The 22,131-nt window shown below is 45.1% G+C and overlaps 1 protein-coding gene across 1 annotated transcript; it reads left to right on the top strand.

The window, feature by feature from the left end:
- Positions 1–1,890: 1,890 nt before the first annotated feature.
- LOC308679360 (proline-serine-threonine phosphatase-interacting protein 2-like) lies at positions 1,891–21,631 on the top strand (the record flags this gene model as incomplete). The annotated part of the gene is made up of 9 exons (XM_081346968.1): positions 1,891–1,914; positions 2,840–2,940; positions 5,062–5,139; positions 7,865–7,899; positions 10,849–10,955; positions 17,179–17,241; positions 18,472–18,570; positions 20,250–20,295; positions 21,552–21,631. Coding segments are annotated over 9 exons (633 nt in total), but the record flags the coding sequence as incomplete, so codon positions are not given.
- Between the last annotated feature and the right edge of the window lie 500 nt (positions 21,632–22,131).

The following is a 22,131-nucleotide window of genomic DNA, read 5'->3' on the forward strand; positions in this document are numbered from 1 at the left end:
CTTTAATTTTTCTAACTATTTCTGCCTGTTTTCTCCAAGGTCAGGTCTTTCTCCAAGTGGTCTCCTAGAACAGAGGTCCCCAACCTTGTGGACACCGGAGACCGGTTCAATAGAGAATAGTTTTTCCACAGAACAGAGAGTGTGTGGTTTTGTGCGCTGCCTGCATCCCACAGATGGGGCTTTGCTTGTTTGTGTGGACCGGTTGCTGGCATGCCACGGCCCGGTACCGGTCCACGGACTGGGGCTTGGGGACCCCTGTCCTAGAAGAACCAGCTTTCATTTCCTTATCTTTCATTTCCTTATCAGTTTATCCCAGTTTGTCCTTCCAGATGTGTTGGACTACAATTCCATATTGAGAATTGTAGAAGATCTGAGAATGATGGAAGTGGCAGTCTTTAAGTTTTCTGGAGGATGAACTATTTGGAAAAAAAGTCCCAGAGAGAAGTTTATGATGTTGGTGGAGAAACCTAGCCAAATTTACTTCACTGACTTGATTATATTCTCTATTCTAGCAGAGGGTTTCTCAAATATGGCCACTTTAACACCTGTGGACTTCAACTCCCAGAATTCCCCCCCACACCCCCATTTTAAAGTGGCCCAGTGTAAGTACCCATCCCAGCTAACCACCCAAGAAAGCAGAACTCTTGGAGCAGGCATTGTCTAGAAAAGAAACTTTTATTAGGGGTTAGCGACAGCCAGGAAGTCAAGGCGAGATCTGGAGAAAATCCCGCTTAAATGGTATAGTTTAAAAACTATAAAAACTTGGCTATTCGAGCTTGCCGGCCTGGACTGAGGGTTTTGGGTTAAGGTTTTAATTTTTAATTATTTTGGGGCTATTTAATTTAATTTTGGACCATAAAAAAGGCTGAGCGCCAAAGAATTGAGGCCTTTGAACTCTGGTGCTGGAGAAGACTCCTGCGAGTCCCTTGGACTGCAAAGCGATCAAACCGGTCAGTCCTAGAGGAGATCAACCCTGACTGCTCTTTAGAAGGCCAGATCCTGAAGCTGAAACTCAAATACACCTAATGAGAAGGAAGGACTCACTGGAGAAGAGCCTAATGCTGGGAAAGGTGGCGGGCAAGAGAAGAAAGGGACGACAGAGAATGAGGTGGCTGGATGGAGTCACTGAAGCAGGAGGCGTGAGCCTAAATGGACTCCAGAAGATGGTAGAGGACAGGAAGGCCTGGAGGAAAGTTGTCCATAGGGTTGCGATGGGTCGGACACGACTTCGCAGCTAACAACAACAACAATTTTATTTTATTTTCACCTGTATATATTGTACTGTTTTAATTTGCCCTGTAAACTGCCCTGAGTCCCTCGGGAAAAGGGCGGTATATAAATCGAAATAAATAAATAAATAAATAAATAAAAAGTTAAACCAGCAATTTTCCCACTAAAGTCATAGTGTCCATTTGAAACGCAGCCAGTCCGCAGGTGGCAATGATGTTTGGGTAGCTGGCACAGTTGGCAAACATCTCAAGATCTTCTCCAGTTTCATTTCTCCGTAACCGTCTCCTGATCAGGGAGGCAGTTTCTTCTCTCAAATGGATAGAGGCTGGAGAGGAAGGATAGAAAATGGAAGTTATCCCTGCCAGCAGAATGGCAGGCCCCAAACAGGAGCACCTATGCAGGGGAAACAATAAGGATTCAGGGACCGGACCCCAAGTTTGGGGAAAAAAAACAACTCTTTTATAAGTCGGTGAAAGTCATCAGTGAGAATTTTGTGACGGGTCTTGTGATGGGGAGATTATATCAATTCTGGCCCACTGGGAGGTGAACTGCTGCTGGGACTGCTTGGCTGTGTGGTTGATTTGGATCCTGAAGGGTTTGTAGGCTGGTTGTAGGTTGATGTCTCTGTGGATGGAATTGCTTGTGGGGTGCCAGGCTCCGATGAACTCACGAGCGTGGCGACGGGTAACGTGGCCAGTGATTTTTGCGTTGCTCCAATCGAACTAATCAGAGGGAGAAGCAACCCAGAACTAAGGAGAAACTTCCTGACAGTGAGAACAATTAACCAGTGGAACAACTTGCCTCCAGAAGCGGTGAATGCTCCAACATTGGGAGTTTTTAAGAAGAGACTGGACAGCCATTGGTCTGAAATGATATAGGGTTTCCTTCCTGAGCAGGGGGTTGGACTAGAAGATCTCCAAGGTCCCTTACAACAACTTCTTCTTCTTCTTCTTCTTCTTCTTCTTCTTCTTCTTCTTCTTCTTCTTCTTCTTCTTCTTCTTCTTCTTCTTCTTCTCCTCCTCCTCCTCCTCCTCCTCCTCCTCCTCCTCCTCCTCCTCCTCCTCCTCCTCCTCCTCCTCCTCCTCTTCTTCTTCTTCTTCTTCTTCTTCTTCTTCTTCTTCTTCTTCTTCTTCTTCTTCTTCTTCTTCTTCTTCTTCTTCTTCTTCTTCTTCTTCTTCTTCTCCTCCTCCTCCTCCTCCTCCTCCTCCTCCTCCTCCTCCTCCTCCTTCATAGTATTAGTATTATTACTATTATCTGGTGTTGTTTGATGTTGGAGTGGGTAGCAATTAAGGATTTGGGATTGTGGCGTTTGATTGCCAGCCAGTGTTTGTGGATCCTGTTTTTTAATTGACATGATGTTTGCCCCACGTAGAATCGGTCGCATTCGCGACAGTTGATTCTGTATGATAAATCATAAACACCTCCAGATCTATCAGAAAGAATTTATTCTAGCAGCTCTGGACATCAATGACCGGATCCAGAAAAAACTTTTCATTTTGGTACAAGAAGGTGACTTCAAAACCAATGTTTTGGCCTGCTTCTGTCTATTGACTGTTGTGGAGAAAGTTGTGTGTTATTTGCCTAACCAAGTTTCGAACATGCTTTTCAGACAACAGATTTAATCAGCACAGCTGGATACGACAACATTGTCCAGCACTTGAACGACGGCCGGAAGAACTGCAAAGAATTTGAGGACTTTTTGCGAGAAAGGTGTGTTTGACTGCTTTCCTGGGATGGCGAAAATTTCTTGAATGTCCTCATGGACTTGCTAGCTCCAATACAGGTAGTTCTTGACTATCTCGCTTAGCGACCATTTGAAGTTACGGCGGACCACCCCAAAGCTGCTTAGGTTTCAAACTTCTGATGGCTGCCCACACACCCTTGCTCCTGCGGTCATACAATCATACAGTTGCATTTGACGGCCGTTTGCAGTGTCCCACAATCATAAGTTAGCAATCTACAACTTTTATTTCTGGTTCCCAACAAAAACGCCCTTGGCGTATAATGGATTTGCTTAATGACCGTGGCATTCATTCACCGCAAAACAGGTCGTACAATGGGGGGCAGTCACATGGTGACCTCCTTAACAACCAGGGTGACTTATGACTGTAATTCCAGGATAAAATTACGGTTGCAAGTTGAGGGCTGTCCGAACGGCTAAAGGTTTGGAACAGGATATCAGAAGACGTAGCTTTAATTCAAGAGATCTGACTCTCCCTGCCAGATGAAGTATTATATGAGCAAGCCCTTGTTTGAATACGGTTAAAAGAACAGATAACTTTGGATGTAAAGGGGCCCTACAATAAGAGGGATAAGAGATGTAAGTAATATAGTATTTTTTATAAGGTATCACATGTAAAAATATTGGAATAATGGATGTCAGGGATCTTCAAACCTGGCCCTTTTCTGACTTGTGGACTTCAACTCCCAGAATTCTTCAGCCAGCGTCTTATGAGTAACTAAGCACATGGGCAACCCCCCCACTCCATTCTATGTGGCAACTGAGAATGAGAAGAAATTATGGCTGCAGCCATGCTCATTTGTAGAGCTGACGCTTAGACTTATATACCGCTTCACACTGCTTCACAGCCCTCTCTAAGTGGTTTGTAGAGTCAGCATTTTGCCCACCAACCATCTGGGTCCTCATTTTACCGACCTCGGAAAGATGGAATTCTGAGTCAACCTTGAGCCCGTTCAGGATCGAACTCCTGGCTGTGGGCAGAGTTAGCAATACTGCAATACTGCATTCTAACCACTGTGCCACCGCGGTTAGGAAGGAAGGAATAGCAATAGTAATAACACTTAGACTTATATACCGCTTCACAGTGCTTTACAGCCCTCTCTAAGCGGTTTGCAGTCAGCATCTTGCCCACCAACCATCTGGGTCCTCATTTTACCGACCTTGGAAATATGGAAGGCTGAGTCAACCTTGAGCCCTGTCAGGATCAAACTCCAGGCTGTGGGCAGAGTTTGCCTGCAATAACTGCATTCTAACCATTGCACCTTCAGGGAGGGAGGGAGGGAGGGAAGAAAGGAAGGAAAGAAGGAAGGAAGGAAGGAAGGAAGGAAGGAAGGAAGGAAGGAAGGAAGGAAGGAAGGAAGGAAAATGAATAGCAATAGCACTTAGACTTATATACCGCTTCACAGTGCTTTACAGCCCCTCTCCAAGCAGTTTACAGAGTCAGCATTTTGCCCCCAACAATCTGGGTCCTCATTTTACCCATCCCGGAAGGACGGAAGGCTGAGTCAACTTTGAGACTGTCAGGATCGAACTCCAGGCTGTGGGCAGAGTTTGCCTGCAGTACTGGATTCTAGCCACTGAGAGGGAGGGAGGGAGGGAAACAAAAAGGAAGGAAGGAAGGAAGGGCAGTAGCAATAGCAGTAGGACTTATATACCGCTTCACAATGCTTTATAGCCCCTCTCTTAAGCGATTTCCAGAGTCAGCCTCTTGCCCCCCAACAATCTGGGTCCTCAATTTACCGACCTCGGAAGGACGGAAGGCTGAGTCAACCTTGAGCCTGTCAAAATCGAACTCCTAGCAGTGGGCAGAGTCAGCCTGCAATACTACATTCTCACCACTGCGCCACCACGGCTCTTAATGCGCCACCACACCACTTAGGAAGTCATGGATCGGTACGCCGTGTTTGCCTAGAACAGGGGTAGGCAACCTCGGCTCTTTTACGACTCATGGACTTCAACTCCCAGAATTCCCGAGCCAGCATGGCTGGCTCGGGAATTCTGGGAGTTGAAGTCCATGAGTCGTAAAAGAGCCGAGGTTGCCTACCCCTGGCCTAGAACCTGATTTGCACACCAATCTTTGTCTGTTTCAGGGCTTCTATAGAAGAAAGATATGGGAAGGAGCTGGTGAACCTGTCACGGAAGAAGCCGTGTGGACAGACGGAGCTAAAGTAAGCCAGCCCACTTTGGGGGAAAAAGGAAGTTTGGACAAAACTCTTAAGCCAGTGATGGCGAACCTTTTTAGAGACCGAGTGCCCAAACTGCAACCCAAAACCCACTTATGTATCGTCGGGTGCCGGGTGGGCGTGGCCCATTGGGTGGGCGTGGCCCATTGGATGGGCGTGGCTGCGGTGGTAATGGCAGACTGGGTGGGACTAAAAAGTTCAATCAGTCAATGCCAACTTTGCGAGATCTTTTTTTCCCCCCCTGCGAATAGTTGAAATTGATTGATTGAAACTTTTCTCTCTTTTTTTGCACACAGCAGCGGAGGCCGAAAGCAAAAATGTTTTATAAAACCCAGCTGAAGGCCTAAGGCAGGGGCGATGGCGTGTGTGCCCACAAAGAGGGCTCTGCGTGCCACCTGTGGCATGCGTGCCGTAGGTTCGCCACCACGGTCTTAAGCCATCATCCTCAGGCAAATGCCACATTGTTTACCCAGACTTCAGCCTGGCCACTTATTTTATTTATTTTATTTATTTTTATTACATTTATATCCCGCTCTTCTCCGAAGACTCAGGGCGGCTTACAAGCTTAGCAGTAGCCTTCATTCTATGTATATGCCTGCTTATTAGGGCTTTTTCACACACACCCCAAGCGGCATTATTACAAAGTCAGCTTAATTGCCCCCAACAATCTGGGTCCTCATCCCTAGTTTAAAAAAGTCCTGATGAACTTCTGAAAATAGAAGGAAATCCTATCCGACCGCCCTGCTTCGGATGGTTTATTTTTTTATATTTTTAATTTTTAATAATGACTGACAAATGCAGGAATGAATTCATAGGAATTGCTGTCTGAGGTCCCCTGCAGTTCCTTTGCCATTTGTTCAGGCTGGCCTTCTCTCCCTGCGAAGTACTCCAAAGGGTTGAGGTTTAGTTCCTAATTTGGTAGGAAAATACAGCCACGGGAAGACAGTTTCTCTTTGGCTTGGGGCGTGGCTACCAGTTCCCATCCACGGCCACTGATGCAGACAGATGACTTGGTACAGCAGTGGGCAAAAGGAAATCCTTCTTGGTGATCTCTCTCTGCCATTGTCAAGGACATCTAATTTAACACTTGTTTTAATTCCCTGGAATGTTTTTTTATATCTATATCTATGTCTGTGTCTATCTGTTTATATCTATATTTATATATCTATATATCTCTATCTATCTCTATCTCTATCTCTATATATCTCTATATATCTATATACTGTATATCTATCTATATCTATATCTATATCTATATATCTATATCTATATCTATATCTATATCTATATCTATATCTATATCTATATCTATATCTATATCTATATCTATCTATATCTATATATCTATATATATCTGTATCTATATCTGTATCTATCTAGCTGGCTTTCATGCCTAAGGCAGGACTAGAACTCACAGTCTCCTAGTGATTGGCCCAAAGTCACCGAGCCAGTTTTCATGCCTAAGGCAGGACTAGAACTCTCAGTCTCCTGGTGATTGGCCCAAGGTCACCCAGCTGGCTCTTATGCCTGAGGCGGGACTAGAACTCTCAGTCTCCTGGTGATTGGCCCAAAGTCACCCAGCTAGCTTTCATGCCTAAGGTGGGACTAGAACTCACCGTCTCCTGGTGATTGGCCTGAAGTTATCCAGCTGGCTTTCTTGCGTAAGGCGGGACTAGAATTCACAGTCTCCTGGTGATTGGCCCAAAGTCACCCAGCTGGCTCTCATGCCTAAAGCAGGACTAGAACTCTCACTCTCCTGGTGATTGGCCCAAAGTCACCCAGCTGGCTCTCATGCCTAAGGCGGGACTAGAACTCTCAGTCTCCTGGTGATTGGCCCAAAGTCACCCAGCTGGCTTTCACGCGTAAGGCGGGACTAGAACTCTCACTCTCCTGGTGATTGGCCCAAGGTCACCCAGCTGGCTTTCATGCCTAAGGCGGGATTAGAACTCTCACTCTCCTGGTGATTGGCCCAAGGTCACCCAGCTGGTTTTCATGCCTAAGGCGGGACTAGAACTCACCATCGCCATTATTGGGTTTCTAGCCTGATGCCTTAATCCGTAGGCCAAACCTGTTTGATCTCAAAGCAGTCAGGGCACACCATGGCGGATTTGGCAAAGGGCAACCACTTGGATTTTCCGTTGTCTTAAGGAGCGACCAGCTCCTCCTTTCATCCTTCAAACACAGACTGGCTTTGTTTCACGAGCCGTTCGCTGGCTTCACCCAAGTCGTAAAACTAGGATGTGCTTTGCTTCTTCAGGGTTTAGCGGATTGGGGGAGGAAGCCCAACTAATAAGGTGCCTGCAACTCACCTGCCACCGGCTTAGTGCATTGTGCGAACTTGACCTTGGGGCACGAAGGCACACAAGGTTTTGTTCTTCTCACTGGACCTTCCCTGCCTGAACTAAACGGGTCTTCTGCATTTTGCATTTTGCATTTCCAGTCTCCCTTGAACGATTGAGAAATACTTTTTTTTTACTCCGCCACCCAGGGAGGTTCACTAGCAAAGGAGGAAAGAGAAGTACAGAAATTTATCTGACTGCAGAGCTGCGTTTTGAGTTTCATAACTTGCCTAGTCAGGTGTTGAAATTGGACTAATTTCTAAGTCTTGTGGGGTTTTTTTTGTGTGTGTGTGTGTTTTTCGGTGACATCAACACAATTTCGCGGTTGCTCAATCCCCGAGTGTGCATTGTCTGTTTTCCTTTCATTTTAGCACCCTGAGAAGAGCACTGGAGGTTTTCAAGCAACGTAAGTCATCTGCAGCGTGTAACGCTTACCAAAGCTGAACTTGGTTTGTGGGGGAAATAAATCAGCTCTGCCTGTGGATTGTCCCCGTCGGGCAGCTACAATTCCCATAATACCCAGATAAGGTAGTCACCCGTCCATACTGGTTGGGGATAAAACCAGTTGCTGTCCTATATGGAAGAGGGCTGGATGAGCGTGGGGAAAGCTAGGCTAGACGAACCGAAGAACTGAACCTGTGTCTCTGTTCAGATGATCCTGGCTAAGTGCTTGCCTAGGAAATGCACCCAAGGGGATCCAGCAAACCATAGCTGGCCCTGGTCCGCCAAGGATGCTCGTGCTTGGTCCGTCACCCACTTAGTGGCTGTGCCAGGGGGAAAGAACAAATCAGATTTCATTTATATGTATTTGTTTTTAGTCACAGGACTCGTAGAGTTAAAGAGATTATTTTAAAATTAAGGTTACAATTGGGGAGCCCTTGGTGCTCTCTGAATGTGGTTCTTTCCTTGCAGACATTTCATTACCCAACTAGGTAACCTCATCAGTGCTAGAAGGGAGTTGGGGGGGAGGAGGAGGAGGAGGAAGAGGAGGAGGAGGAGGAGGAGGAGTAGAAGACGACAACTGTGGGGTCCTTGGTGCTCTCTGAGCTGGGTTGCTCTTTTGCAGACGTTTCATGACCCAGCTAGGTAACATCATCAGTGCTAGAAGGGAGTGGGGTTTGTTCTCTATTATTAAAATAGTTATTGTAGTTCTTACTATGATCCTGCCGGTTGCAAGGACCACTTGCTTTGGTCAGTGCTTGCTTAGTAGTTACACCAAAGCCATCAACGCAACCTCGGTTTGCTCTTTAGCCAGGTTAAAGGTATTGGATGTTACACGCAAGTGTGCAAAGGATGCAGCTTGTTCCCTAACACCGTGTTCATCACTAGATTTCCCCCCACGGATGCCTGTGCCAGAAAACTCCAGAGCAGGTTGTCCCCTTTAAGCCTGGCAAACTTCAATTCCCAGAATTCCCCAGCCAGCATGGCAGCAAACATACCTAATACCCCTTCCCCCTCCCATTTTCCCCAGAACAGCAACCCTGTGAGGTGGGATGGGCTGAGAGAGAGAGGGAGGGAGAGAGAGGGGGGGGAGAGAGAGAGAGAGAAAGAGAGAGAGGGAGAGAGAGAGAGAGAGAGACTGACTGGCCTTCATGCCTAAGGCAGGACTAGAACTCAGAGCCTCCTGGTAATTGACCCAAAGTCACCCAGCACTAGAACTCTCTGTCTCCTGGTGATGGCTGGCTGAGGAATTTCTGGGAGTTGAAGTCCAGAGGTTTTAAAAGTTGCCAGGTTCGGACATCCATGGTGTAGAGTTTGAGGAACTGTACCTGTCAGTCAGCCAACTTTTTAGGCTCCCTTACGACATGCAGCCTGGGACTTTCCCACATTGCTAGATTGTAGTACTGTTACTGTCAGCAGGCAGGAACCTCTGAGATACGTCTTGTTCAACTTAGAGTAGAGTTACTCACTAGGCTCATGCCCAGGTTGGGAAACGCTAGAACTCTCCTTTGAGCTCAGAATATGGAGCTCTCCATTCTGTCATAGAAACACCCCAGCTGTCATGTTTCCGACAGATGAAACTCTTCAAAAGAACTTTGAGGCGTTGTTTACCTTAAAGAATCTTTATTTGAGTAGCACGGCATTGGCACTAACACAATCAAAGCCAAAAACTGAGTTCCCCTCCCCTGAACACATAGTATCAAAGCACAATTCCCTCCTTCGATTAACAGTCATAAATCACATTCTCCAATTAGTTTGAAATGCAGGCTTTCCCTCCAGTTCTCCAACCCTCCATTTCTTATCATCTCTTATTTCAATAACCTTGGTTCTCACACTGGGTTCAGTATTGTTATGTCTAGCTAAACTCACGTTCCTCTCCCTGAGCAGCATCTAACTCTAACCCAAAAAGCAAAAGCAAAAGAAGAAAATGGTTTGCATCTCCATCTTTTGTCAAAGCAAAAACTTCCGATGTTAGCAGCCTGGACACCAGCTTTTTCCTGCTACGTCAGTAACCGTAGCTGTTTTGATAGGGCCAGGAGGTGCGTTGGAACGAGCGTAGGGTCCGAGGATACTAACATAAGATGCGAACGTTTTGTGTTAATTCTTATGCTAGCCAAGAGATCCCAATAGGGGCTTTAATCAAGCATAATTAGTTTTAACCATGGTTTGGGGTATAAACTACCATAGCTGGGTTCAGACCTAATGCAATCTTGGAGCCAAATGACATGAGCAGAGCACAGGCAGTTCCCAACTCACAAGCATTCACTTAGCGACCGTTCAGAGTTACAACAGGCACTGAAAAAAAGCGACTTACGACCGTGTTTCACACTTACGACCAAGGCAACATCCGAGGGTCACGTGATCATATTTCGTTCGCTGGGCAACCGGCACACGTTTATGACGGTTTTAGTGTGTCCTGGGCTCACGGGATCCCTTTTGGCGACGTTCCGACAAGCCAAGCCAACGGGGGAATCCAGATCCATTTAACAACCATGTTACTAACCGAACAGCTGCAGCGATCCACTTAGCAAGTGTGGTGGGAAAGGTTATAAAATGAGGCAAAGCTCACTCTTTCCCACCGACCTCGGAAGGATGAAAACCTGAGTCAACCTCGAGCACCCGGTGAGAATCGTAGCGAGGCTTAAACCAGGGTTTGTTCGGATAAGTTTGACTTTGATTTACAAGGTGTGAACCCAGCCATTGTGGTTTGTAGGCCACATCTCTGCTGAACTGGGGGAAATGTGAAATGAGGTAATTGTAGCTTAAGGAGAGGACTGTGCTTAAGCCAATTATGGCTTTGCACAAGGTAGAAATCCAGTTGGGGAGTTTCTGCGCTGGTTTCTCACCTATAAAACGGCAATAAAAGTGGCTTTTCTACCGGAATTGATGACCTTTCGGACTTCTTGTTCCTAAGGAGTGGAGACAGTCGGCCAGATCCATATGCAGCTAGCCCAGAACCTCAGGGAAGAGGCAAAGAAAATGGAGGATTTCAGAGAAAAGCAAAAACTCCACCGTAAAAAGGTAAGGAATATCTCAAAATATCATCAATAAATAGAAATTGAAATTGTATGTCAGAGCGTGCACAGTCTTACTGCGCGAGACAGTAAACAGCGGCTTGTATTAAATGGTGGTTTATCTTAACACAATCTACAGTATCATACACCAGGAACAATATACATACACGTGCTGATACAGTAGGATCCAACACACCACAGTTACAGCAGGAAAACGGAAGAGAGACAACACAGTAGGGGAGCGTTCCCTTTATACCAAGGCTCTTAAACAGACACACAACCAGGTGGCTCTTCAAGGGACATAGACCCTGCTGAGTCATTCCCATCATTACATCTTACATTATATAAGCTGGTTAGCTGTTAAATCAATACCTTGACATTGTAGATTATTGATGACAAGGACTCCTTGACTGAATGTGGGGGTGATAACTAGGGATGCCGGACAACTTCCTAGCCCATCCTATAGCAGGAGTCTTGCCACCAGAAGCGGTGAATGCTCCAACACTGGAAGATTTTAGGAAGAGACTGGACAGTCATTTGTCTGGGATGGTATAGGGTTTCCTGCCTGTGCAGGGGGGTTGGACTAGATGACCTCCAAGGTCCCTTCCATCATCATCATCATCATCATCATCATCATCATTATTGATCACAGGCAGATGTTCAGACTGGATTTGGCATTTTTGTCTACCTGTCGAGTCCTTACCGAGGACCCGGGATAGGCAGATGTGGATGTTTGATGGTATTACAGATCTCGTTGCAGGATGGAAGCAGTTCCTAGTAAGGCTGCCTTTTGCAATTGACTGATGGCGAATTTGTCAATGCCAATGATGGTGTTCAAGTGGTGCTCCAGTTGTTTTGGGATTGCAGCCAAGGCGCATGTCAACGCTGCTAACATCGAATGTTATTGCTTGACAAGAGATGAAGTAGCCGCTTCATATGTTAAACTTGTGTATTGCTTTAAGACGTGTATTGTTTTAGTTTAAGGTTAGGAGGGGGAATGAGTAGGATTGCACTTTTCAAGGCCATTTTTCTCCCTAAAGAAGATAAGGCTTTGTTGGTCTTCTAACGGCAGGGAAACTGATTCTTTAAATTAATTGGAGAATGTGATTAATGACAACATTAGAAAGGTGGAGAATTGTGTTTTAAAATATTGTGCAAGGGGTGGAGATTTCAGATTCCAGCTTCTTTCGAGCAAGCATTTGCCGGTGTATTAGGCTGAATAAAGGACTTTTACGGTAAACAATGCCTCAGAGTCACTTGAAAACTCATCCGTCCGAAACTTGACAGCGCCTATTACTGTTGGTACCACCCTTACTTGCCTTTGCCACAGTCTTTCTATTTCTATTTGTAGGTCTTTGTATTTTGATATCTTCTCCAGTTCTTTCTCGTCTATTCTGCTGTCTCCAGGCACGGCCACGTCCACTAGCCAGAGTTTTTTTTGTTTTTCTTAACAATTGTTAAGTCTGGGGTGTTATGTGGCAGGTGCTTGTCTCTTTGAAGAATTATTATTATTATTATTATTGCTGTTGTTGTTTTTGTTTGTTGTTGTTGTTGTTCTTCTTCTTCTTAATAATAATAATAAGTTGGAAGGGACCTTGGAGGTCATCTAGTGCAACCCCCTGCTCAGGCAGGAAACCCTATACCATTTCATACAAATGGCTGTCCAGTCTCTTCTTAAAAACCTCCAGTGTTGGAGCATTCACAGCTTTTGGAGGCAAGGAGTTCCACTGGTTAATTGTTCTAACAGGAAGTTTCTCCTTAGTTCTAGGTTGCTTCTCTCCTTGGTCAGTTTCCATCCATTGCTTCTTGTCCTGCCTTCTGGCGCTTTAGAGAATAGCTTGACTCCCTCTTCTTTGGGGCCGCCCCTGAGATACTGGAAGACTGCTATCCTGTCCCCCCTCGTCCTTCTCTTCCTTAAACTGGACATTCTCAATTCCAGCAGCTGTTCCTTGTATGTTTTAGCCTCCAGTCCCCTGATCATCTTTGTTGCTCTTTTCTGTACCCTTTCTAGAGTCTCAACATCTTTTTTACATCATGGTGACCAAAACAACAACTACTACTACTACTACTACTACTACTACTACTTCTTCTTCTTCTTCTTCTTCTTCTTCTTCTTCTTCTTCTTCTTCTTCTTCTTCTTGTTGTTGTTGTTGTTGTTGTTGTTGTTGTTGTTGTTATTATTATTATTATTATTATTATTATTATTATTATTATTATTATTATTATTATTATTATTATTATTATTATATCTTTTGCAAGTCAAGGACCTCCTGTATGCAATTTTCTCATTTAAGTTTATGTGATATTTCAAAGTTCAGGATTAACAGCTGCCGATTTTTAGCTTTTACTGGCAAAGGACATCACAATGGTTTTTTTCCCCCCCACCTCCTCCACTACACAAAGGTTGAGTTTGCGCATAGCACACTAGCTGGAGTAACCAAATGTCTAAGAGACTTTAGGAATTTAGAGGAAGAAGGACGACTCTCTATGGAGATTCTCAGTCATCCAGGTCGTAGTTATCCCCAAAATGTTTTTTCCCCCCAAGGTAATTTGGACTTGCTTTGTTTTTCTTTGAAGACATTTCGCTTCTCATCTAAGAAGCTTCTTCAGCTCTGACTGGATGGTGGGGAATTTGAAGGATTTTTATTTCTTGCAGACCACCAGGCATTTGCATTCATTTGCATTGCCTTTTGAAAAAGCAGCATGCAAGGGACCAGCTGTCTGCAAGGAGTATAAATCCTCCCATTCCCCACCATCCAGTCTGAACCGAAGAAGCCTCTTGGATGAGAAGCGAAATGTCTTCAAAGAAAAACAAAGAAAGCCCAGTTGCCTCGTGGAAAAAAGCAGCTTTGGAAGAAACAGGACTACTGTTCTGTACCAGCCTGCTACCGGCCCTGCAGAAAAGGCAGGGACAACCCCTTTTACAAGAAGGCAAGAGGCTGGAATTACGCCTGCCAAATTTATTGCTACAAAAACAAACGGAACAAGACAAACCAAGAAACTGGAGCTTTGAAACACTATCCGAGCGGTTGCCTTCAGCAAACCAGCCCTCCCCACACATTCCCCTTATATAGAGTTCAGGGCGTGGCTTCTCTCTGCCTCCTTCCGAGAAGCCCCATTGCCTTCCTCTGTTTACTCCTAATTGACTGCCTCCTGCGTCGGGCGTCCTTGAACAGGGCCAGCTGTGGGTCATCTTCATCCACGCTGTCAGGCTCACACAGCTGGGTCTCCGTGGTGACCAAGTGGGAGGGGCCTGGCTGAGGGCTCTCATCAGCAAGATCTTCAACGCCCCCCTCCTCCTCCTCTGAGTCGTCCGACCCAACTGCCGAACCCACAGGCTGACCCTGAATCACAACAACTATTATCGAAAATGTTTCTTAGTGTACGGTGGTGTTTCTTAATCTTAACAACTTGAAGAGGTGTGGAAGTCCCGGACTTCCCCAGCTAACATGGGCGGGTTCCCATGGGTGAATTCCCACAGCTGGCTGGGGAATTCTTGAAGTCAACGGATCTTAAAAGTTGCTGAGGTTGAGAAACTTTGGTTTATAGGAAAGAGAAACACGAAAAAGAAACTTAAAGAGTAACTCAGCCTTCATTGTGTTAGATAGAATTTGATCTGGCGAACTCCTTTGGCAGGTTACCCAGTTAGTTACAACGACACTGGAAAAAAGTGACTTATGGCCATTTTTCACACTTATGACCGTTGCAGCATCCCCGCGGTCATGTGATTTACATCCGGATGCTTGACAACTGATTTGTATTTATGACAGTTTGCAGCGTCTCTGGGTGACCTTCTGGCAAGCAAAGTCTTGACAGACTTGAACACAAATGAAATTCAATGGTGAAAAAAGTAAGGTTCTACATTTAGGCAGGAAAAAGCAAATGCACTGGTACAGTACAGGGGGTACCTTGCTCAATAGTAGCAACTGTGAGAGGGATCTCGGAGTCCTAGTGGATGATCCCTTAAATAGGAGCCAGCCGTGTGCTGCAGCTGCCAAAAAAGCCAACACAGTGCTAGGCTGCATTAACAGAGGGATAGAATCAAGATCACGAGAACTATTAATACCATTTTACAAGGCCTTGGTAAGGCCACACTTGGAATACGGCATCCAGTTTTGGTCACCATGATGTAAAGAAGGTGTTGAGACTCTAGAAAGAGTGCAGAGAAGAGCAACAAGGATGATCAGGGGACAGGAGGCTAAAACATATCAGGAACAGCTGCTGGAATTGGGGATGTCCAATTTAATGAAGAGAAGGACCAGGGGGGACAGGATAGCAGTCTTCTAATATCTCAGGGGCTGCCCCAAAGAAGAGGCAGTCAAGCTGTTGTCCAAAGCGCCTGAAGGCAGGACAAGAAGCAATGGTTGAAAACTGACCAAAGAGAGAAGCAACTTGGAACTAAGGAGAAACTTCCTGACAGTTAGAACAATTAACCAGTGGAACAACCTGCCTCCAGAAACCGTGAATGCTCCAACACTGGAAGTTTTTAAGAAGAGGCTGGACAGCCATTTGTCTGAAATGGTATAGGGTTTCCTGCCTGAGCAGGGGGTTGGACTAGATGACCTCCAAGGTCCTTTCCAACATTGTTGTTGTTGTTATTGTTGTTGTTGTTGTGTCAATGGGGAAAACCAGATTTCCTGAACAATGGCGTTACCAACTTGACAACTGCAGTGATTCACTTTACAAGTGTGGCAAGGAAAGTCGTAAAACTCACTTTACAAATGTCTCATTTGGCCACGTAAATTTGGGCTCAGTTGTGGTCGTAAGTTAAGGACTACTTGAAGGAGATTGTTTTAGAAATCCAACTGATTTTTGTTTCCTGAATTTGCTGGCCTCAAAGGGGCTGACACTGTTAAATGAAATCGGGTTTCTAGTCCACATGGAACCATTGCTTCCTGCACAGTTGACTGCCTCACTCCACTCAGTTTAGAAATACAGGTGGTCCTTGATTTACAGCCATTCATTTAGTGACTGCTCATAGTTACGATGACACGGAAAAAAGTGACTGACAACCGTTTTTCACACTTACGACCGCTGCAGCATCCCGGTGGTCACGTGATCCAAATTTTGACACTTGGCAACTGGCTCATATTTATGACATCCTGGGGGGGGGTGTCACGCGATCCCCTTTTGTGATCTTCTGATGAGCAAAATCAATTGGCAAAGACAGATTCACTTAACAACCGTGTTACTGACAAGGCCAGTGATTCACTTAACAACGGTGGCAAAAAACATCATAAACTAGGGGAAGATTCTGTTAACAACTGTCTTGCTTGGCAGTAGAACTTTTGGGTTGAATTGTGGTTATAAGTCAAGGATTACATGTAAGTTGAGACTCTCTAGGGCAGGGGTAGGCAACCTTGGCTCTTTTATGACTGGTAGACTTCAACTCCCAGAATTCCTGAGCCAGCCATGCTGAGGGGAAAGGGAGAGGTTTCCAAGCTGAGCCACGCTGGATTAGGAATTAGTTTATACATATCCTAGTTATTTTAACATCCAATCTTTACAGACTTAATCAATGTCCAAATTAGTTTTTCCCAATTTTTAGTTTCCCATTAGTGTTTTAAGTTTAACCTTTAATATTTATAATTCCCACGTTTTAAATAACCACAGTTCCCTTTATTCCAAATCATCACCAAATCTAATGTTCAGGATACCCGTCTTATCTATTTGAATATATTCTATTTCTCACCATCTTACACCAACTAATTAATAATACAGTATAACGTTCTTATTTTCTATTAATTTCCGGCTGTCTTAAATTTAGTAACCAAAATCTCTCTTATTTCAACATTAATTCACTTTTTCCAGCGCTGATGTCACACTAAATCAGGGGTAAGCAACCTTGGTCCTTTTATGACTTGTGGACTTCAACTCCCAGAATTCCTGAGCCAGCCATGCTGAGGGGAAAGGGAGAGGTTTCCAAGCTGAGCCAGGCTGGCTCAGGAATTCTGGGAGTTGAAGTCCACCAGGCATGAAGGGGCCATAGTTCCCCCATGCTGGCTCAGGAATTCTGGGAGTTGAAGTCCATGAGTCATAAAAGAGCTAAGGTTGCCTACCCCTGCTCTAGGGTGAACAAAGAATTGCGCTTTGCAGGGTTAAAAATAAAAGAGAGATTTTTCTATTCTTGCTTCTTGGTGTGCCGTCGTCTTCTATTTTTAGAAGGGGAAAATGTTTTGCCTGGAAACAAACGGGTTTGTTTTTGTTTTTTTTTTCTTTTCTTTTCACAGATTGAACTAATAATGGATGCCATTCATAAAAACCGGAATCTGCAGTATAAGAAAACCTTAGAAGTGAGTGTATTTTCCTAGAAAAGGAATTATTCCTTTAATAACTCTGTCTTAAAAGGTGTTTTTTTTTCCCAAGAGGCAACTGGACTTTCTTTGTTTTTTCTTGGAAGACGTTTCGCTTCTCACCCCAGAAGCTTCTTCAGCTCTGACTGGATGGTGGGGAAATGGAAGGATTTATACTTCCTTCCGTTCCTCACCATCCAGTCAGAACCGAACAAGCTTCTTGGATGAGAAGCGAATCGTCTTCAGGGAAAAACAAGAGAAGTCCAAGTTGCCTCTTGAAAAAAGAACCTTTGCGGACAGCTGGATGGCTGAGAATCTTTGTAGACCAGGGGTCTTCAAACTTGGCCCTTTTGTGACTGGTGGACTTCAACTCCCAGAATTCCTCAGTTGGCCATTTTGATGAAACTGTGCACTTGGATGCAGACTCTCAGGGGTCTTCAAACTTGGCCCTTTTGTGACTGGTGGACTTCAACTCCCAGAATTCCTCAGTTGGCCATTTTGATGAAACTGTAGGTTTGGAGCCAGACCAGGGGTCTTCAAACTTGACCCTTTTATGACTGGTGGACTTCAATTCCCAGAATTCCTCAGTCGGCCATTTTGATGAAACTGTGGGCTTGGATCCAGACCAGGGGTCTTCCAACTTGACCCTTTTATGACTGGTGGACTTCAACTCCCAGAATTCCTCAGTCGGCCATTTTGATGAAACTGCGGGCTTGGATCCAGACTCTCAGGGGTCTTCAAACTTGGCCCTTTTATGACTGGTGGACTTCAACTCCCAGAATTCCTCAGTCGGCCATTTTGATGAAACTGCGGGCTTGGATCCAGACCAGGGGTCTTCCAACTTGGCCCTTTCATGGCTGGTGGACTTCGACTTCCAGAATTCCTCAGTCGGCCATTTTGATGAAACTGTGCGCTTGGATCCAGACTCTCAGGGGTCTTCAAACTTGGCCCTTTTATGACTGGTGGACTTCAACTCCCAGAATTCCTCAGTCGGCCATTTTGATGAAACTGCGGGCTTGGATCCAGACCAGGGGTCTTCCAACTTGGCCCTTTCATGGCTGGTGGACTTCAACTCCCAGAATTCCTCAGTCGGCCATTTTGATGAAACTGCAGGCTTGGATCCAGGCCAGGGGAAGACAAGTTGGAAGACGCCTGCCATAGGCATTTAAGAATTCTGCTGATTCAAAATTCATGATAATTTTCAGCTTGCTCCCTTCTGCCCTCTCCTAGGCCAAGAGGCTCTACGAGCAGCGATGCAGAGACAAAGACGAAGCAGAGCAAGCCGTTCATCGGAGCAGCAACCTGGTTACACTGAAGCAGCAGGAAAAGGTGTGTGTGTGGGGGGGGGCAGGCCAAGCAGAATGGATGATCCGCTGAAAATATGGCTTGTGCTTCAATTTCAGGCAGGCCTCCACTTACCCCTGTTCCCCTAGTGACCCTTTGAAGTTACAAAAAAGTGACTTATCGCCTTTTTTCACACCACCGTTGCAGCCTCCCCATAAATCAGAGGATCCAAATTCGGAGGCTTGGCAACTGGCATGTACTTACGACGGTTGCAACGTCCTGGGTCACGTGATCCCCTTTTGTAACCGCCCGGCAAGCCAAGTCAAGGGGGGAAGAGGGCTTCGCTTAACAACCGTGCTGTTAACTTTACAGCTGCAGGGATTCGCTTTACAGCTGTGGGAAGAAAGGTTGTCAAATGGGGCCCAAACTCAGCCAATGTCTCCTCCGCTCGGCAGCGGGAATTTTGGGGTCAATTTTAGTCATAAGTCAAGGACTCCTGTGCCTGTATGAACCTCCATCCTGCTCAGTCCAGTTATGAGGGAATCTACTTTTCCTGTGAAAAAAATATTGAGGTCATTCTTTTCTTCTCCCTTTCTTCCTTTTCTCTTTCCTTTTCCCTTTTTTCTTTCCCTTTTCTCTTTCCTTTTCCCTTTTCCCTTTCCTTTCCCTTTTCCCTTTTTTCCCTTTTCTTTCCTTTTCCCTTTTTTCTTTCCCTTTTTTTCTTTTTTCCTTTTCCCTTTCCTTTTCCCATTTTTCTTTTCTTTTCCCTTTCCTTTTCCCTTTCCCTTTCCTTTTCCCTTTCCTTTTCCCTTTTTTCTTTCCCTTTCCTTTTCCTTTTCTCTTTCCTTTTCCCCTTTCTCTTTCCTTTTTTCTTTTCTTTTCCCTTTCCCTTTCCCTTTCCTTTTCCTTTTCTCTTTCCTTTTCCTTTTCCCTTTCCTTTTCTTTTCCCTTTCCTTTTCCCTTTTTTCTTTCCCTTTTTTTCTTATTTCCTTTCCTTTTCCCATTTTTCTTTTCTTTTCCCTTTCCTTTTCCCTTACCTTTTCCTTTTCTCTTCCCTTTTTCCTTTTCTCTTCCCTTTTCCTTTTCCCTTTCCTTTTCCTTTTCTCTTTCCTTTTCCCTTTTCTCTTTTCTTTCTTTTTTCCTTTTCCCTTTCCTTTTCCTTTTTCTTTTCCCTTTCCTTTTCTTTTCCCTTTCCTTTTCCCTTTCCTTTCCTTTTCTTTTCCCTTTCCTTTTCCCTTTTCTCTTCCCTTTTCCTTTTCCCTTTCCTTTTCCCTTTTCTCTTTCCTTTTCCCTTTTCTCTTTTCCCTTTTCTTTCTTTTTTTCCTTTTCCCTTTCCTTTTCCTTTTTCTTTTCCCTTTCCTTTTCTTTTCCCTTTCCTTTTCCCTTTCCTTTTCTTTTCCCTTTCCTTTTCCCTTTTTTCTTTCCCTTTTTTTCTTTTTTCCTTTCCTTTTCCCATTTTTCTTTTCTTTTCCCTTTTCTTTTCCCTTTTCTTTTCCCTTTCCTTTTCCTTTTCCCTTTTCTTTTCCCCTTTCTCTTTCCTTTTTTCTTTCCTTTTCCCTTTTCCTTTTCCTTTTCTTTCCTTTTCTCTTTCCTTTTTCCTTTTCCCTTTCCTCTTCCCTTTTCTTTCCTTTTCCCTTTCCTCCTTCCTTTCTCCTTTTCCCATCTCTTCCCATTCCCCGAGTGCCCTTGTGTCTCTTCCCCACTTCTCCTCTCTCTCTCTTCAGCTCTTCGTGAAGCTGGCCCAGGCTAAGACGGCCCTGGAAGACTCGGGTGAGTTTCTGCTGCTCCGGAAGGGAATTGTTGATTTTCAAACGGATTTCTGCTTCTTAGTCTTCAACCAAGAGCCCTTCAAGGCGCAGAGGAGAAAACGTTAGACGGGCTGACGCAGAGAGACTAGGATCACGTCACTTGTTAATTTTTTAAAAAGAAATATAAAACAAGAACAACAAAAAAATAGAAGTGAAATGATAGCACAGGCGGTCCGTGCCTTACAATAATTCATTTAGTTACTATTTACAGTTCTAACAACTCTGAAAAAAGGGACTATCTTCACACTTATGACCGGTCCTCAGATTTATCACGGCATCCCCACGTGGTCATGTGATCAAAAATCAGTTGCATGGCAACTGACATATACTTACGACAGTTGCAGAGTCCCAGGCTCCTGTGAACACCGTTTGCAGCTGTCCCAGCCGGTTTGATGAGCCAAGCCAGATTCCGTTAGCGACTCTGTGATTCACTTAACGTCTGTGATTAAAAGCAACTTATGATCTGTACTCACCCTTACATCCGTGGCACCATCCCGTCCGTTGGGATTGTAATTAGGGTATTTGGCAACCGGCTCACATTTGCAACCAGTTGTAGCATCCTATGGTTGTGATTTGTGACTTATTTGCCCAATGTCCAGAAAAATAGACCCCTACCTCTGGGCTAGCTGGATTTGCTTAATGACCGTGTAATTTACTTAACGATTTGCTGAATGGCCACTTTAAAAATGGTCAAAAACGTTGGGTCTGACTTGACTTGTGACCGCAATGACTTAACGCTGGAAATTATGGCTCTAATTGCCGTCGTAAGCCGAGGACTTCCTGTATGATAATCAGTCCTGCACTAGTTGCCCCTACTCTATCCTGAATTAAGGGATTACAGCAGGGGTCCCCCACCTTTTGGACACTGGAGACCGGTTCCGTGGAGAGAGGTTTTTCCACGGACTGGAGGGTGCCTGATTTTGTGTGCTGGCTGCATCCCGTGGATGGGGCTTTGCTTGTTTGTGCGGACTGGTTGCTGGTATGCTGTGGCCCAGTACCGGTCCGCAAACCGGGGATTGGGGACCCCTGGGTTACAGGGTTCTAAAAAGGGAGTAACTGGTGCCCCATACCAGTCAGTTGCCCAAGTGAATGCACTGTCATCGGGCTCTCTCTTCATCCCGGGGGCTTTGGATCTTGAGCTTCAAGTTTGCAATTTGGGTCCACCCTCCCTTTAATAACGCAACCTTGGATAACTTTGTGCTTGTTTCCCCTTTGCAGACAGGCTATATCAGAATAACGTCAACGCTCTCGAGAAGATTAGGGAAGAATGGCAGAACGAGCATGTCAAGGCTTGCGAGGTAAACCAAACACAACACCGTGAAAACCAAAGCAGAGATTGTGTTTTTCGAAGGATGGTGTTTTTAACGCGGAGGGAAGACACAAGGTCCCGAGATTGTGGCGTTCACGTTCGGTTGGATTCTCCACTGTTTCTCGGTTCCGTTTTCTCTCCTTCTCCTCTGCATTGTTGTTACCAAAAGTAAGATATTCAGCTGAACCAACAGATTCATTGCCGATTCAGCTACTTGGCTGAGTGTTTGGTAGAAACCTTTGTGCACGGAGCCTGTAAGTTAACAGCGGCGTGTGAAATACTTCCACATAAGGGTATATAGTTCAGGGGTAGGCAACGTTGGCTCTTTTATGACTCTGGACTTCAACTCCCAGAATTCCTGAGCCAGGAACGCTGAGGGGAAAGGCAGAGGTTTCCCAAGCTGAGCCATCATGGCTCAGGAATTCTGGGAGTTGAAGTCCACCAATCATGAAGGGGGGCATAGTTCCCCCATGCTGCCTCAGGAATTCT

The sequence above is a fragment of the Vipera berus genome (genome assembly GCF_964194415.1).
Source record: "Vipera berus genome assembly, contig: HAP1_SCAFFOLD_289, whole genome shotgun sequence".
Taxonomy (NCBI): Eukaryota; Metazoa; Chordata; class Lepidosauria; order Squamata; family Viperidae; genus Vipera; species Vipera berus.